This window comes from Ochotona princeps, chromosome 25 (assembly GCF_030435755.1).
Source record: "Ochotona princeps isolate mOchPri1 chromosome 25, mOchPri1.hap1, whole genome shotgun sequence".
NCBI classification, from domain to species: domain Eukaryota; kingdom Metazoa; phylum Chordata; class Mammalia; order Lagomorpha; family Ochotonidae; genus Ochotona; species Ochotona princeps.
In genome coordinates, this window is record NC_080856.1 from 20,378,484 (window position 1) to 20,393,516 (window position 15,033).

Below are 15,033 nucleotides of genomic sequence, written 5' to 3' on the forward strand. Positions count from 1 at the left end.
CAACATTTTATGCAGTGTGTATAAGCTGTTTCTGTGTATATTTATAAGACTAAATTAGTTAGGTGTTTTCTTAAATCTTTTATTATCTGAAGAAGAAAGTCACTCAGTTACATTTAGGATATTAACAAAGAAGTAAACATGCCTAAGAAACAAGCATAAAATAATCATATGCAACCTAAGTGCTGTGCTTAGTCTATATACGAATGATCTCATTTACTCAGAGTATCTATATGAGGCCCAGATGTTATTGGTAATCTCATTTTACATATGGGAAAGACAAGGTTGAAAGAGTTTTTTTTAAAGTAACTTGCCCAAGCGAACTGGTGGAATTAGGACTTAAAGGTAAGTTTTTGGGGTTGCAAAGCCTACATTCTTTAGCTTTTATGTAGGAATTGGCAAAGAGTCCAGGATTTCAGTGGGAAATTTTCATTTTTACCGCAAGTTGGCTCAGTGGTTTGCATTTGAATCCTACCACCTCCTAGAAGTCACCCTATTTTCCATTTGGAGTTAATGTTTCCTTCTTTAGCAGATAGCTAGTACCATTTTAAAACTGATTATGTATGGTAATGTGTCCATTAGGCTACAGTAGGTTTATGAGCTCTTGAAGAATAGGAACATTTTTCTCATCTTTATTTCAACCCCAAGGAACTTTGTGTATAGTGCTTTAATAAATATGAGATGATGGAAAAGCATTCGTAATTCATTTCTTGAATATCCACTTGAAATAAAAATTCTACTCCTGAGAGATAATTGGGAGATAATAATTAATGGGTTACTGTCTCAATAATGTCATGCTCCCTTTCTCTTTATTGTCATAATCCCACTGACATTGCTAAAGCAAGGTGCTGTGGAAACACATTCAGGAAAATAAAGATCACGTTTAATACTACCAAAGGCTTCATCACCTAGATGACAAGGAAAAGTATAAAGAAATTTAAAATCTTTACAAGAAGATAAAGACAAAGTAAAGTGCGTGTTACAAAAACTGTAGTTTGTTTACTGCTAAAGGTTCAATAGTTCTCAAATCTTTGTCTATCAGAATTGCTTTTAGAGCTGTTTAAATATAAAAATCTGGGCTCTCTAGAAATTCAGATTTAATAGACGCGGGCAGGATCTGAACTTGTGTTTTTAATAAACTTCATTGGTGATTTTGATGTATGGTAATATTTGTTTTCAGTATTAAAAACTAGTAATCCATACATGAACTGCATTTACTTATCTGTTAACTTTACTTTGAGGTGTGTTAAGAGCATGGATTTTGGAGTCAGGTGTTCGTATTCAAAACTGAGCCCTGCTATTACTAAACAAGCCTTTATGTCTCAGTGCTCTTGATCATGAGGATAATAGGTCCGAAATCTGAAGCTTTTGAAGTACCATTGTAATGCTACAGGTAGAAAATAGTGCGCCTGTGGCAGTCAGTAGATGCACAGGTAGGCTAAAGTATTCCTCAAAATTATCTTCAGGCTGTGTGTATTTGTGTGAAACATGAATGAATTTTATGTTTAGACTTGCATCCCATGGCTAAGATATCTCATTATGTATATCCAAATATTTAGTCCCAAGTATTTTAGTTGAGGGAAACTGAACCTGTAATATTTATTAACAGTATTTAAAGGGTTAAATGAGTTAATTTTGATAAAGTACTCTGAAGTACCAGAGCCCAGATTTAGAACTTAATATTGGTTTGGTTTTTACAATTTATGCTAAAACCAAGTCGAGATTATAAGCAAAGCCAAATAGTGACAATAGCTTATAATGAAATAGATATGCTAACTCATTAGTTTCTTCCTTTCCTATTAATGAGACCTTTTTCTTATTTTGCTTTTGACTATTAAAAGAAAAAAAAGTTTAAAAACAAATTAGACTTCTCAGAGAAACTAGAAAGATTTTAGAGCTGCTTTTGCCTTTCTAAAATTCTTTGCCTTATGAACCGAATGCTAAATCATTTTACTAATTGGTAGTGGTAGTTAGAATCACATTAGAGGTGGAGGCAGGGTTATTACTCAATATGAAGCAGAACTCCCTGTGAGACCAGTTCATTTTTAACCTGATCTGAAAGGGGTTTATATTTGGATTGAGGATCTGCTTAGCAGTATTATGCTGACTGTGTGAAATCTGAGACATGGCTGTATTTGGCTTTGTCTTTGGTCTAATGAACTCAAAATTTGGTTCAGTAAGTTAGTTTTAACATAGTAAAGTGTAAATAACTTTGGTTTTCTAATCTGTGTACAGCTGGTATCTGAACATGCCTTTGAAATTCCAGACAATGTTAGACCTGGACATCTTATTAAAGAACTTTCTAAAGTAATCCGAGCAATAGAGGTAAGAAGAGAAACTATGATTTAAATACTTGCTTACTGTCTGCTTTGAGAAGTAAATGGATCTGCCACCACATTACAAACATCTGAAAGCTCATAAAAAAAAAGATGTATTTATTTTTATTTGAAAGGCAGATTTTACAGAGAAGGAGAGATAGAGAAGGTCTTCCATCCACAGGTTCATTCCAAATGGCTGCAAAAGCCAGAGCTGATCCAATCCAAAGCCAGGAGCCAGGAGCCTGGAGCCTTTTCCAGGTGTCCCATGGGGGTACAGGGTTCCAAGGCTTTGGGCCATCCTTTCCTGCTTTGTTAGGCCGTAAGCAAGGAGCTGGATGGGAAGTGAAGCAGCTGGGGCATGAAATGGCACCTAGGTGGGATGCTGCCAGAGGGTTAGCCTGCCACCACCTTTGAAAGGTCCCATATAGTTAGAAGAGATAGAAGGAGTCAAATCTTGGGCGGACTGTCCAGTTGTCCAGCTTTTAATTACTTAGGAATTTAGAATATTTTATTGTAAGAAGTTACAAGGAAGCAGTTACCGGGTTCTTCAGGTTACATAAAAAATTAACAGTGCAAAGTAGTTAGTACAACCTTCAGATCCAGTTAATTTCAGAGAATACATTTTACATAAATATAGCAAGAGAAAAATTACAAAATGAGTCAATAAATTTAGGTGAAACTGAATTTGGAAAGAAGGGTGAGATTAATGTGGTGGGTTGCGGAAGGAGACCCACTTGACTGAAACTATCCGAGCGATTTGGTTAGGTAAAAGCCCTGGTATGAAAGCCCATTATATCTGTGATTGGTGGTTTTGACTAAGGCAGTTCTTAAGGAAGGTGGTTCTGTTACTATCCAGTTTACATGAAGAATAGTTGTCAGCAGATAATTTCACAGTTTCCACTGGGACTGTGTTTTAGGAGTAGAAAATGGTATAAGAAGTACTATGGTATATGGCACCGAGTCATCAATGTTTATTGACTCCAATTTAAATACTGAATTGAAGTAAAGAGAAATGTGCATACATTTAGGAAAGGTATGTGAATATTGAAATTTCATCTTATATAGTAGGAGTTTAATAATATTTGAGGCTTAAATAATATAAATTTGTATTTAGAAATTTGAGGGCAAATAACTGAAAAAGAAAAAAAATGCTGGTTGTAAGAAATGTAAGTTCGCTCAAGTTATACATGCAGGAAATGCTGGGGCAGCAGTATCCCACAGTAACCAGCAGGGGGACCAAGCAACACAAGTGTCCTTTGGTGAATAGTAAACAGCTATTATAGACATACACAATGGAATAGGTTTTCAACCTTATAAAAGAACATTTTGGGGACCGTGAGAGCGCTGGGATCCCATATGGCACTGGTTCTAATTCCAGCATCAAACGGAATCCGGATCTTCCGCCTGATGATTCACTCCCCAAGTGACCGCAACAGCCAGTGCTGTGCTGATCTGAAGCCAGGAGCCAGGAACTTCCTCCAGATCTCCCACACGGGTGCAGGATCCCAAGGCTTTGGGCCGTCCTTGACTGATTTCCCTGGCCACAAGCAGGGAGCTGGATGAGAAGCAGGGCAGCCGAGATTAGAACTGGTGCCCATATGGGATCCTGGTGTATTCAAGGCAAGGACTTTAGCTGCTAGGCCACGGTGCCGGGCCCAAAAGAACATTTTCTGACACATGCCACAATGTGCATGAACCTTGAAAACTTTTGGTTAAGTGAAATAAGCCAGTCACAAAAGGACAAATATATATGATTTCACTTATATAAGGTTCTTCCTAGAATTTTCAGATTCATAGTGAGCAGGCAGCAAGGTTGCTAGGGATTGGGGGTAGTAGAAAACAGGTAGTTTTTATTTAATGGATTTAGAATTTCAAATTGGGCCCATGAAAAAATTCTAGTGATAGACTGTGGGTGACATTTATACAATAGTATGGATGTACTTACTGCCATTGAACTATATACTTAAAATGCTTAAAATGGAAAGTTTTCCATTATGTATGCTACTACAGAAAATTGCAGGTGGTTACCTCTGGAGATGGAATCAGAAATGGGAATGAGTAAAATGTTCCTTTTCATGATATATTTATGGAGTGCTTAGTTTTAAAATGGCATAGATGAGTGAGTATGGCTTAAAAAGTAATGATTGATTTACACAGATATGTGTATGGAAGAAGTTTCATCATACAAAAAAACTGAAAGCAACCTAAATAGCCATCAGTAAATAAATAGGTCAATAAATTATACTATATCCATGCAGTAGCATTCTGCACAGCCTGTTGCATATAGCATAATATTGAAGACCAAAGAAACATAGTCACAATATATTATTGAGAAGGAGAAGGATATGAAGATCTTGACAAAGCTATTAGAGGCTTATAATTTGATCTTTTTTGTTTGTATGATTAAACTGTGTTTTTGTTTTCTAACATATTTTGTGACTGATTAGTCAGGTATGTATGTAGTAGCTTTGTCATAAAAATGCTCTGAATTTAATTCTTAAAGGAGGAAAACGGTAAACCAGTTAAATCTCAGGGAATTCCTACTGTGTGTCCAGTTTCAAGATCTTCAAATGAAGCAACTTCCCCTTACCATTCCCGACGAAGGATAAGAAAACTTCGAGATCATAATGTCCGAACACCTTCTAACCTGGACATCCTAGAGCTCCACACGAGAGAAGTCCTCAAAAGATTAGAGATGTGTCCATGGGAAGAGGCAAGTCTTATGTTTCATATTATTAAGAAGTTTAGTTGTTCCTTAAAGCTCTGTAAAGGGGTAATAAAAGCAATAGTCTGACCCATTCTTGTTACTTGACCTTTGCTGTAGAAATGTAGGCATCAGGTAACAGTTGTGTCTACAAGGAATGCTGGTGATTAGTCTTCCTAGGCATTGGCGTAGAATTAGGATGAATAGACCCCATCAATTTGCTAACATGTTTATTCAGTGTTTACCAAATACCAAGTGCTCTTCTGGGCTCTGAAGAAGACACCAGAGTGAGCAGAAAACTAAATCTCTATCCTCCTGAAGCTTCCATCCTATCCAAGTTGGAAAGACTAGAAGACAGGTATACACTCAATAACATAATCCCACAATAGTAGACTAGTAGAATAAAGAGGGCAGAGTGGTTAGTTACTTTACCTAGCGTAGGCACACAGCCTCTCAGGTAGTGATAGTTGAACTGACACTTAAATAAAAGGAGGGTGTCAGATGGATCAACAGAGACTGGAAGAATACCACTGCAGGAAAAGGGAAGAATAAATGCAGAAATCTTCTGCATAACCTGCATTCATTAGGGTGAATGACTGTCAGTCTGGGAGGCTGTGAGGATAAACTTACCAAGTCTGAGAAGCACTGACCCATTGAAGAAAGGAGAGTGGGAGGCAGTAATAAGGTCAATGTCATACCTTTTAAAATCCTTATAATGAATTTGTGATGAGATCTGTACCGTTCTTAATTTTATAAGTAGACGGGAAATAGTTTGTTAATGTTTTATTTATTTATTTATTTACTTGTGAAGAGAGACACAGAAAGTGAGTGTGTGAGCCTGAAAGCCGATGGCCATCTCCTGGTCTACTTCCTAGGTGCCTATAAAGGCTTGGGGGGCCAAAGCCACAAGTCTGGAACTCAGTCCCGGGTCCTTGTGTGAGTAACAAGGAACCCAACTACTTGAGTCAACATCCCCCCGTCCAGGATCTGCATTAGTGGGAAGCCCAGCTCAGGAACCAAAGCCTGGTATTGAAACAGGCACTACAATGTGGCTTGACATCTTTACTGGTAGGCTAGGTGCCTGCCCTGGACAGTTGCTTAAATGAGGAAACTCTGAGTTAATATTCGAGGAAGTTATGTAGAAATTCTTATTTTTATAAGCCTTCAATATTAAATAATTATTTTATGTTATTCTAAACCTACTTAATGCAGCAATCTGGGAAAGATTTAGCTTATTATGAAAGATTCTATTTATTACTGGAAAAAATAAACCAGAAAAATAGACTTTATACAATAAAAACCAGATACTGTTGTTGTCCTTTTCTGTCACATGGTAGCCTTTCTTCATGGGGTAAGCAGCATGGTGGCCTGTACATGGCAAACAGTGCATGGTGGGAAGACGGAGGTGAAGTTAAGGACTGGAAAGTTAAGGAGAAGGCCCAGCAGGAAAGAACAAGGAGAAAGAAGTGAAAATACCTGAGGCAGTGCTGCTGCGCCTCTTTTGTACTACAATGTTCCTTGAATTTCCATTATGCAGGTTTTACATTGCTTTGCAGAATGTATTTTGTTGTTAATGGCCCTCCCAAGAGAGGGCCATTTGTGTTTTGGCATGAGGAATTCCAGTGTGTCGGACTGCTATGTACCAAGCCCTGGCTGGCACTTTGAGATACAGGGCTGGATGTGGGGTGATACAGCAGTGTATGGGGTGCTGTCTTCCTTCAGTCGTACAGGTACATTTGAGAGTGGAGATTGAGGAAGTTCTGCTTTTATACTTTAAGGACATCTTGAGCTCTAAACTGAATGGAAAATTCAATAAACATCTCCAGCCATCTTCTACGGTACCTGAGTGGAGAGCAAAAGATAATGATCTACGTTTATTACTGACAAATGGAAGGATAATTAAGTAAGTAAAGTGAACCGAAGTATCAAGCAGATGAACTTTTATTGGATCCCCTAGTTTGTTTAATCCCTAATCCATACTGATGCACAGCTGACTGAAACATGGAGAAGTTACCTCAATTCTGTAGTCTTTGTAAATTAAGGGGGAGGGAAAGGTAGTTTGTCTACTAGTCTTGTACTATTTTCTGACTTGATTATTTCTCCTCCCTGATACAGAGATGAGAGACAGCCTTTGGCAGATCAAAGTCTTTATACTGCAGAGAGTGAAAATGAAGAGGATAAGAGAAGGACCAAAAAGACAAAAATGAAGATGGAAGAGAGTTCAGGAATAGAAGGGGTGGAAAATGAATCTCAAAAGCCACTGAACAGTATGTTTGTTTTAAAGCTCTCTTCTTTACTTGTGTGATAATATATAAAGTAACTTGCCAACTTTAAAGTTTTCAAGTTCACAGTAGGAATTAAAATTTCTGTGTTCCTGAAATTGGTCTGAAAAATCTCAAGGAAGGTGGATGCCACATCAAAGGTGGGGCTGGGGATGTTGCTTGTGATGGGAATGTGTGGGGCGGTGATACTCTCATCGAGACAGTTTTAAATTTGAGTGGCGTGGAAGCCCATGGAGGCAGAATAGAAAGTCTGATAATGAAAGTTTCCAGTGTAATCCAATTTCAAAGATGATTTTTTTACTACCGTGTGTATGGTTTTCTGAATAAGAAAACAGTTTACGGCCATACCACCCTGAACGTGCCTGATCTCGTCTGAATAAGAAGACAAAAAGTTGATCTAAAAGTATTAGAAATCCATATACTACATAGTTTTATTTGATTGCTTATTGATAAGAAAGCCTGCCTCTACTGAATTCTTTATTAGTTATTACCAAGTAAATTAGAAGGAGTAAAGTAGTCATGGCTCCTCCTTGAGCTCTTTCTATGAAATGTTTGAACATTTTTTTTGGAACCTCTCTATGCCCTTCTATTTTAAAAACATAGTTGAAATATGGGGCAAGTATTTTGCCCAGCAATTAAGACATAGCTTGGGACTGCCCATATGCCCTATCCCGGGGCGTGGGTTCAAGTTCTGGCTCTGCTTCTGCTAATGTGCACCTTGGGACACACATAAGTAGCAGTCTAAATAGTTGGGTCTGCCACCTATGTCGAAGACTGAAATGGAATTCCTGACTTTGGCCTGGCCCACCCTTAGCCATTGCAGGCATTAGTGAAGTAAAGCAGCAATAAAATTTTTTTGTTTTTGTCTCACAGCCATATTTCAATATTCTAGTACTTTATAATTAAATGTTTCAGATAACTGATATTATTTAATTCGTGTTGAATACATGCAATTCCAGATAAATCTGATATTGATATAGTTGGTGACTCTGCTTTAGTTTACATGCCGGGAAAATAGGCAGTTAATCAACAAATTCACCAAACAAGTGCTATGTGGCAGTGACACTTAGAGGAGAAACGCGGTATTAAATCCATCTGTAACGTTGTTGAACTCACTGGCTATGTGGATGCTTTCAGGCTTAAAAGAGTTACTGTTTTGTTTTCTATGGAGAACTTGTAAAAGAAATACGTGAAAAACATCTTGTAGGAAATTTGAGTTTTGGAGGGTTTTTTTTGGGGGGGGAAAGAAATGAAAAAAAGTTAACTCAAATAAGGAAAGCTCATTTAATAAATACAGAAACTTTTATAAGTATAGTTTAGTCTGTATCTTGGTCAATTTTAGAGAAAGACTGGGGAGAAAGCAATGGGGAAAGGAAAAATGGCAAAAACCTAGGATGAGATCAGGACAGCTGAGAAGCATCACAAAGGTGGGTAGACTTTCGAGATGAACTTGTCACCTTGTTCAGATAGATACTTAATTTGAGAAGAAAGAGAGAGAGAGAGCACAGGAGTGAGAAAGCTCTGGCTTTGACTCCCCAAAGTCCCGAGGTGGTCAAAGGTGGACGGAGGCTGCATCTGGGAGCTTGGTCCAGGCCTTGCAGCGTGCGTGGTGGGAGTGTAATCCCTGGGCCCTCACTGCAGCCTCCGCAGGTCTGCCTTAGCTAGAAGCTGGAATCAGCAGCAGAGCAGGGTTAGCAAGCCAGGCACTCCACTGGGTAGTACTGTGCTAAACATCTGCCCCTGGTTCCGAAATTCCTAACGCCTTTCTCTTTTTCTCTCCTTTTCTTTTTTCCTCAGGGTTTTTTTCAAGTGTGAAATCAGAACTCAGGAATAGATCATCGGAATATTCTGATATTTCTGACTCAGAAGACTCTGGCCCCGATTGCACTGCACTGGTATGCCTGAAACCCTGTGGCTTGCACATCATTTCATGGAAGAATGAGCGCTCATGTGTCCATCATGTGAGAGGAAAGCAAACGACAGCTCCCCTCAGAACTTGTGTCTCTTCCTCAGTAGCCCAGGATCCTTCTTACTAGCCCTTATATACACCCACCACCGTGTAACCGTTCACATTCGAGAAACATAGCTTTTCTGTGATCTTGGAAAGATAGTAGGAGATACTTCTCTTTCTGTTCTTACATTTCTCTTCTTATTCTTGAGTTATTCATTAAGGTAGTATGTTACTGTAGTTACTAGAGTTTTTCACCTTCTCACGTGAAATACAGAAATACTCCCATGATAATTAAGATTCTGACTCTGTGGCACCACAAGTTAAATTGCCCTCTGCAGCACTGGCATCCCGTATGTACATCAGTTCAAGTCCCAGCTGTTGCACTTCTGATCCAACTCATTGCTGATGCCTTGGGAAAAAAACAGTGAAGGATTTCCCAAGCCCTTGGGCTCTTGCACTCAAATTGGACATCCAGATGAAGCTCCTGGTTGTTTTGCTTCATCTTGGTCTTGTATAGCCATTTGGGGAGTGCAGTGGAAGGTCTCTGCTTTGCCCTCTCTCTCTGTAACTCTGCCTTTCAAATCAATACATCAATCTTCAAAAAGAGAAAAAAAAGATTCTAACTTTTCCTAGGTGGATAGTCTTTTTAAATTCGTTTTTATAAGCTTGGGATCAATTTCTTATATAATTTTCAATTATTTCAGAAAAATAATTTTACCACTGAAGAGTCTGAAAGTTCAGGTGATGAAAAGAAACAGGAAATAACGTCAGCCTTTAGGGAAGAATCCAGTGTGATGAGGAGCTTCCTTCAGAAGAGCCAGAAGCCATCTAGAAGTGAAATTCCAAGTAGAAGGTCAGTCTGCTGATGTTAGTATTCATATTATGTTGTGGTATAAATACTGTACATTTCTTTTTCTTTTGTTTAATTTTAAATTTTACCAGAATTTCATCAGGAAAAAAAAAACAAAACGAGACTTATCTTTTCTGGATTATCTGCTCTAGGGAATGTCCTACCTCGACGAGCACAGAGGAAGAAGCTATTCAGGGCATGCTGTCCATGGCAGGATTGCACTATCCCACTTGTTTACAAATGCAGGTGCAAAGCACAGACAACAGTAGAGACAAACAGTCTCTCCAGGATCCCAGCTGCCACAGCAGTAACCATGAAGTTAGGCAGTCCTATCACTACAGCAGACCAGTGGAATGTGGTAAGAAATGGAACTAACCAGTCTTTAAAAAGTAGCATAGAACCCCCAGCATAATAGCTCTCTAGCCACAGTTTCCGTGAGAGATGATCAATAAGCACTGTTGGTTACACATCTTTAGTTGGAAGTGATGTTAAGAATATTGATCAAAGAATTCATAATCCTGATTAGTCATGTAAAATGGAAATGTAAATTACCAAGAATTGAGAATTGTGATCACTGGCATGGTACTGCCATTGATCTTTTTTTTTTTTTTTTTTTTAAAGATTTATTCATTTCATTACAGCCAGATATACAGAGAGGAGGAGAGACAGAGAGGAAGATCTTCCGTCCGATGATTCACTCCCCAAGTGAGCCGCAACGGGCCGGTGCGCGCCGATCCGAAGCCGGGAACCTGGAACCTCCTCCGGGTCTCCCACGCGGGTGCAGTGTCCCAATGCATTGGGCCGTCCTTGACTGCTTTCCCAGGCCACAAGCAGGGAGCAGGATGGGAAGTGGAGCTGCCAGGATTAGAACCGGCGCCCACATGGGATCCCGGGGCCTCCAAGGCGAGGACTTTAGCCGCTAGGCCACGCCGCCGGGCCCGCTGCCATTGATCTTTAAAAAACAGTATTATTTCCCTTTCACCAATAGTTGATTGGAGTGGAAAGAATGTTGTGGTGTCTCAAATGGTCAGCAAAGCCTGAACAATCAACCTGTTTTTGTTTTAGGAGAGGGAAAACTGGCCTTGAACTGTTTCTAATTGAGGATATTTTTTTCATCTACCTAACAAGGGAGCATTAGGAAAAGGGGAAGGAATTCACTTGTAATGTTAGTGTGTCCTTCTGTGACTTTAGAGGGAAAAGGCTGAGCAGCAGTGGGCAGAAGATGGCACTGTATTAAAACAAATGTCTGTATGACAGTTCTGTCCCTTCTCCATATTGCCAACTGTGTATTAGGAGCTTGGCAACCATTTACTTACGGTGTTCTGGAAGTCACACTTATGGTATAGATAACCACTTCCACTTGACAGATAAATAAAGTAAGATTTAGTAATGTTTAATTTGCTCACATTTAATAGCTATTATTTAGTGCTGTCAGAATCCGAACCTAGGACCATGTGGTTCCCGATTTTTTTGCATACATACAAAAGGAAACTGAAGTTCAGAGAGCTATGTTAAGTAATTTGTTAAAAGTTATACTGGCAAGAGAAGAACTTAGGTTCAAATCTGGGTTTGTCTGTGTGTCAGCTATGCCATTTTGTCTTACTGAAGTTTCTTTGGTCACTTGAAAATAAAAGTTTTATGGGAATACTGCAAAATTGAGGCAAATATCTTCTTTTCTTCTAGATGGGGAATATGACATGTTTAGAAAGAGTACACTGCATTGGATTTTTATAGCTACAACAGTTGGCCATACTATTTGTAGATCTTTAAAAGGATTGTAGTAGAAAAACAGTCAGAGGAAAGAATTAAATTGTTAGGTTGTGAGAAAAACTGAAGGTGAATAAATGAAGAGTTAACGATTAGCATAATTTTAAAATGTTAATATAAATTTGTCTTTGGCTTTTAACATTGGGCTACTTTTGTTCTTTAAGATAAATTGTACAAAAACAATTTAATTAAACTTTTCTTTAGGATACCATGTCAAGACTGAAGAGCAGGACTTACGGACTTCTTCCTGGATTAAACAGTTTGATACAACTTCCAGATTTAATCCTCAGGTATATTCAGGTTTGAAACTATTAAAGGGATATTTAGACTTGTCATAACTCTGCATTTTTCTTTCTTTAAAAAATTCAATTGATTATCAGCTACTAGATCTAGAAAGCCCAAACATTAAAATTAAATGCATATTTGAACAACTGTCCATGTTTAGAAATTCTGATAGAATAGTTGAAGCAAGGCTTATGGAGAGAATGTCACCTAAATGAGAATAACACTTTCGTGCATGCAGTTAAAACGACTGGCTTCTGACACCTGGGTTCTGTTTGGTTGGAATGAGACACACGAGAGGAAGGATAACCTTGAGAATTTCTTTTTACTTTCTGAAGCTTTTTTTTTTTTAACATTTTTAGATATTAAATTTCTTTGGAGAGTTTGATAGAAATTCTAGATTCTCCTAATAAAAAGATGGTCATCATAAATATAAATTGGGTTTTGCTTGCATTTTCTCATAGTTTATTTCACTGTTTCTCCAGTTTACTCACTGTTTACTATCTACTGACTCCAGTTTAAGGATTGCTCCAAGAGGAGATAGTAGATACTAGAAGATACTAAATGTTAAGCTACAGCATTTTTATACCTACCCCAAACCAAATGGACTGCAAGTAACATTTTGAAAGATTTCTAAGATTTATTTACTTTTTATTAGAAAGGCAGATTTACAGGGAGAAGGAAAGACAGAGGGAAAGAAGCCAGGAGGTTCTTCCAGGGTCCCACCCAGGTGCAGGGTCCAAAGACGTTGTGCCATCCTCCACTGCTTTCCCATGCCACAAGCAGGGAGCTGGAAGGGAAGTGGAGCAGCTGGGACACGAATCAGTGCCCTCATGGGATCTTGACACATGCAAGGTGAGGATCTAGCCACTAGGCTATCATGCCGACCCGAAAGTAGCACTTTTTTTTTAAACCAACACTTTGCTAGCAGGACCAAACTGAGACTTGAGACAATGGCAGCCCAAGAATCACAATTCTTTTGTACAGAGCAGGGCACCAAAACCTGCCCGAACCCAAGCATACATAAGAAAAAAAGGAAATCTTTCTAGTGTAAAGAAATATTTATTGAAGGGAGGAAGAATAAGTGTGTGTGGGGGGGGGAGACATTAGTGGTCTTTTTAAAAAGGAAGTGAGGGGAAAATGTCTTGTGAATAAAGCTTTCATGTACTGCTCAGAGACTTCTGCAGAAGTGAAAGGGACCTCTAGATTGTGCTTTTGGGTTTTTCACTGGCTGTTCAGCCTTCGAGGGTGTTCACTGGTTGTTCAGCCTTCAAGGGTGTTCTGTACAGATAGAACATTCCCATGCATCTCTGACTAATGGAATTATGAATGTGTTCTATTTTCTTTATTTGGCTCCTCTGTATCTTCTAAATATTATGCAGTTACTTCTACAGGAAAAGAAAGGAGTCAGGCTTCTTCAAGGACTTATTTTTTTGAAAGGCAGAAGGGCAGAGAGAGAGGGAGAGAGAGATGGGGGTTATACCATCCAGCAATCAGGTCTGGACAAGGAATTCCATTCTGGTTTCCTAAGTGATTAGCAGGGGCCCAAGTACTTGCATCATCTGCTTCCTGTTTCCCGGGAGCAAAGCAGGGAGCCAGAGTGGAAGCAGAGCAGGCAGGACTGAAACTGGTACTCTGACATAGGATGCCAGCATTGCAGGTGGCAGCTTAATCTTGTGTACTACAGCACTGGATATTTCGTGGGTGTAAGCTCTTTAAAAAGAAGGTATATTCTAGGCCTGGCACATTAGCCTAGCAGTTAAAGTCCTTGCCTTGAATGCGCAGGGATCCCATACGGGTGCTGGTTCTAATTCTGGCGGCCTCGCTTCCCATCTAGTTCCCTGCCTGTGGCCTGGGAAAGCAGTTGAGGACGGCCCAAAGCTTTGGGACCCTGCACCCATTTGGGAGATCCAGAAGAAGCTCCAGGCTCCTGGCTTCGGATTGGCTCAGCTGTGGCCGTTGCGGTCACTTGGGGAGTGAGTCATCAGGTGGAAGATCTTCCTCTCTGTCTCTCCTCCTCTCTGTATATCTGACTTTGCAATAAAAATACATAAATTTTTTTTTCAAAAAGGTGTGTTCCAAAGTGAAATGTTAAATAAGAAAATTCTTAACTTTATAATTCTTTTTTTATTATGTGCTTTTATAGTACCTCATAAATTGTAATCAGTCATTAATTTTATCACTTATTATTAACATTATAAAATTTAGTATTAAAAGTAACCTATTGGGTCTGGCATGATAGATCAACTGGCTAAGCCTCTACCTCCAAGTGTGGTATCACATCAGGGTGCTGGTTTGTGTTCCGGCAGCTCCACTTCCCATCCAGCTCCCTGCTTGTGGCCTGGGAAAGCAGTCGAGGACGGCCCAAAGCCTTGGGACCCTGCACTCACATGGGAGACTCAGACGAAGCTCCTGGCTCCTGGTTTCAGACTGACTAAGCTATAATCATTGCAGCCATTTGAGGAGTGAACCAGCAGATAGAAGACCCGTCACATCCTCTGTAATTTTGCCTTACAAAAAAATTAAATTTGAAATAACTAACTAATTGAAAGAACTAGACTAGCTATTAAGAGTAATGATTCATGAAACTAGTTTTAATTATGAATATGAGATATATCTGTCATGATCAGGAGTGTGAATAACAGTATTAAGCACAAATTTGTTTTAAATTAGCAGGAGGAACCAACTGCTATGATTTGAAATGTCATTATAATACTTATCTGTATCACAGGAAAAATAAATTCAATTTTCCTTGGGGCAGTCTTGCTAATCATTGAACCTTAGTTTGTTCACTTATTTTTTAAAAGATTTACTTATTTTTATTGGAAAGGTAGATTCACAGAGAAGGAGAGTCAGAGAGAAAGATCCTCCATCTGCTGGTT

General features: G+C 39.0%; 1 protein-coding gene across 1 annotated transcript in view; it reads left to right on the top strand.

Annotated features, from left to right (window-relative positions):
• KDM7A (lysine demethylase 7A) overlaps window positions 1-15,033 on the top strand; it is a 75,854-nt gene that overhangs the window by 55,811 nt on the left and 5,010 nt on the right. Inside the window, exons 11-18 of the mRNA XM_058654987.1 lie at window positions 2,233-2,322; window positions 4,819-5,028; window positions 6,798-6,922; window positions 7,135-7,286; window positions 9,099-9,196; window positions 9,957-10,105; window positions 10,255-10,460; window positions 12,074-12,159. Of these exons, the coding sequence (XP_058510970.1) occupies window positions 2,233-2,322; window positions 4,819-5,028; window positions 6,798-6,922; window positions 7,135-7,286; window positions 9,099-9,196; window positions 9,957-10,105; window positions 10,255-10,460; window positions 12,074-12,159 (1,116 nt within the window). The remainder of the gene's footprint in view (window positions 1-2,232; window positions 2,323-4,818; window positions 5,029-6,797; window positions 6,923-7,134; window positions 7,287-9,098; window positions 9,197-9,956; window positions 10,106-10,254; window positions 10,461-12,073; window positions 12,160-15,033) is intronic.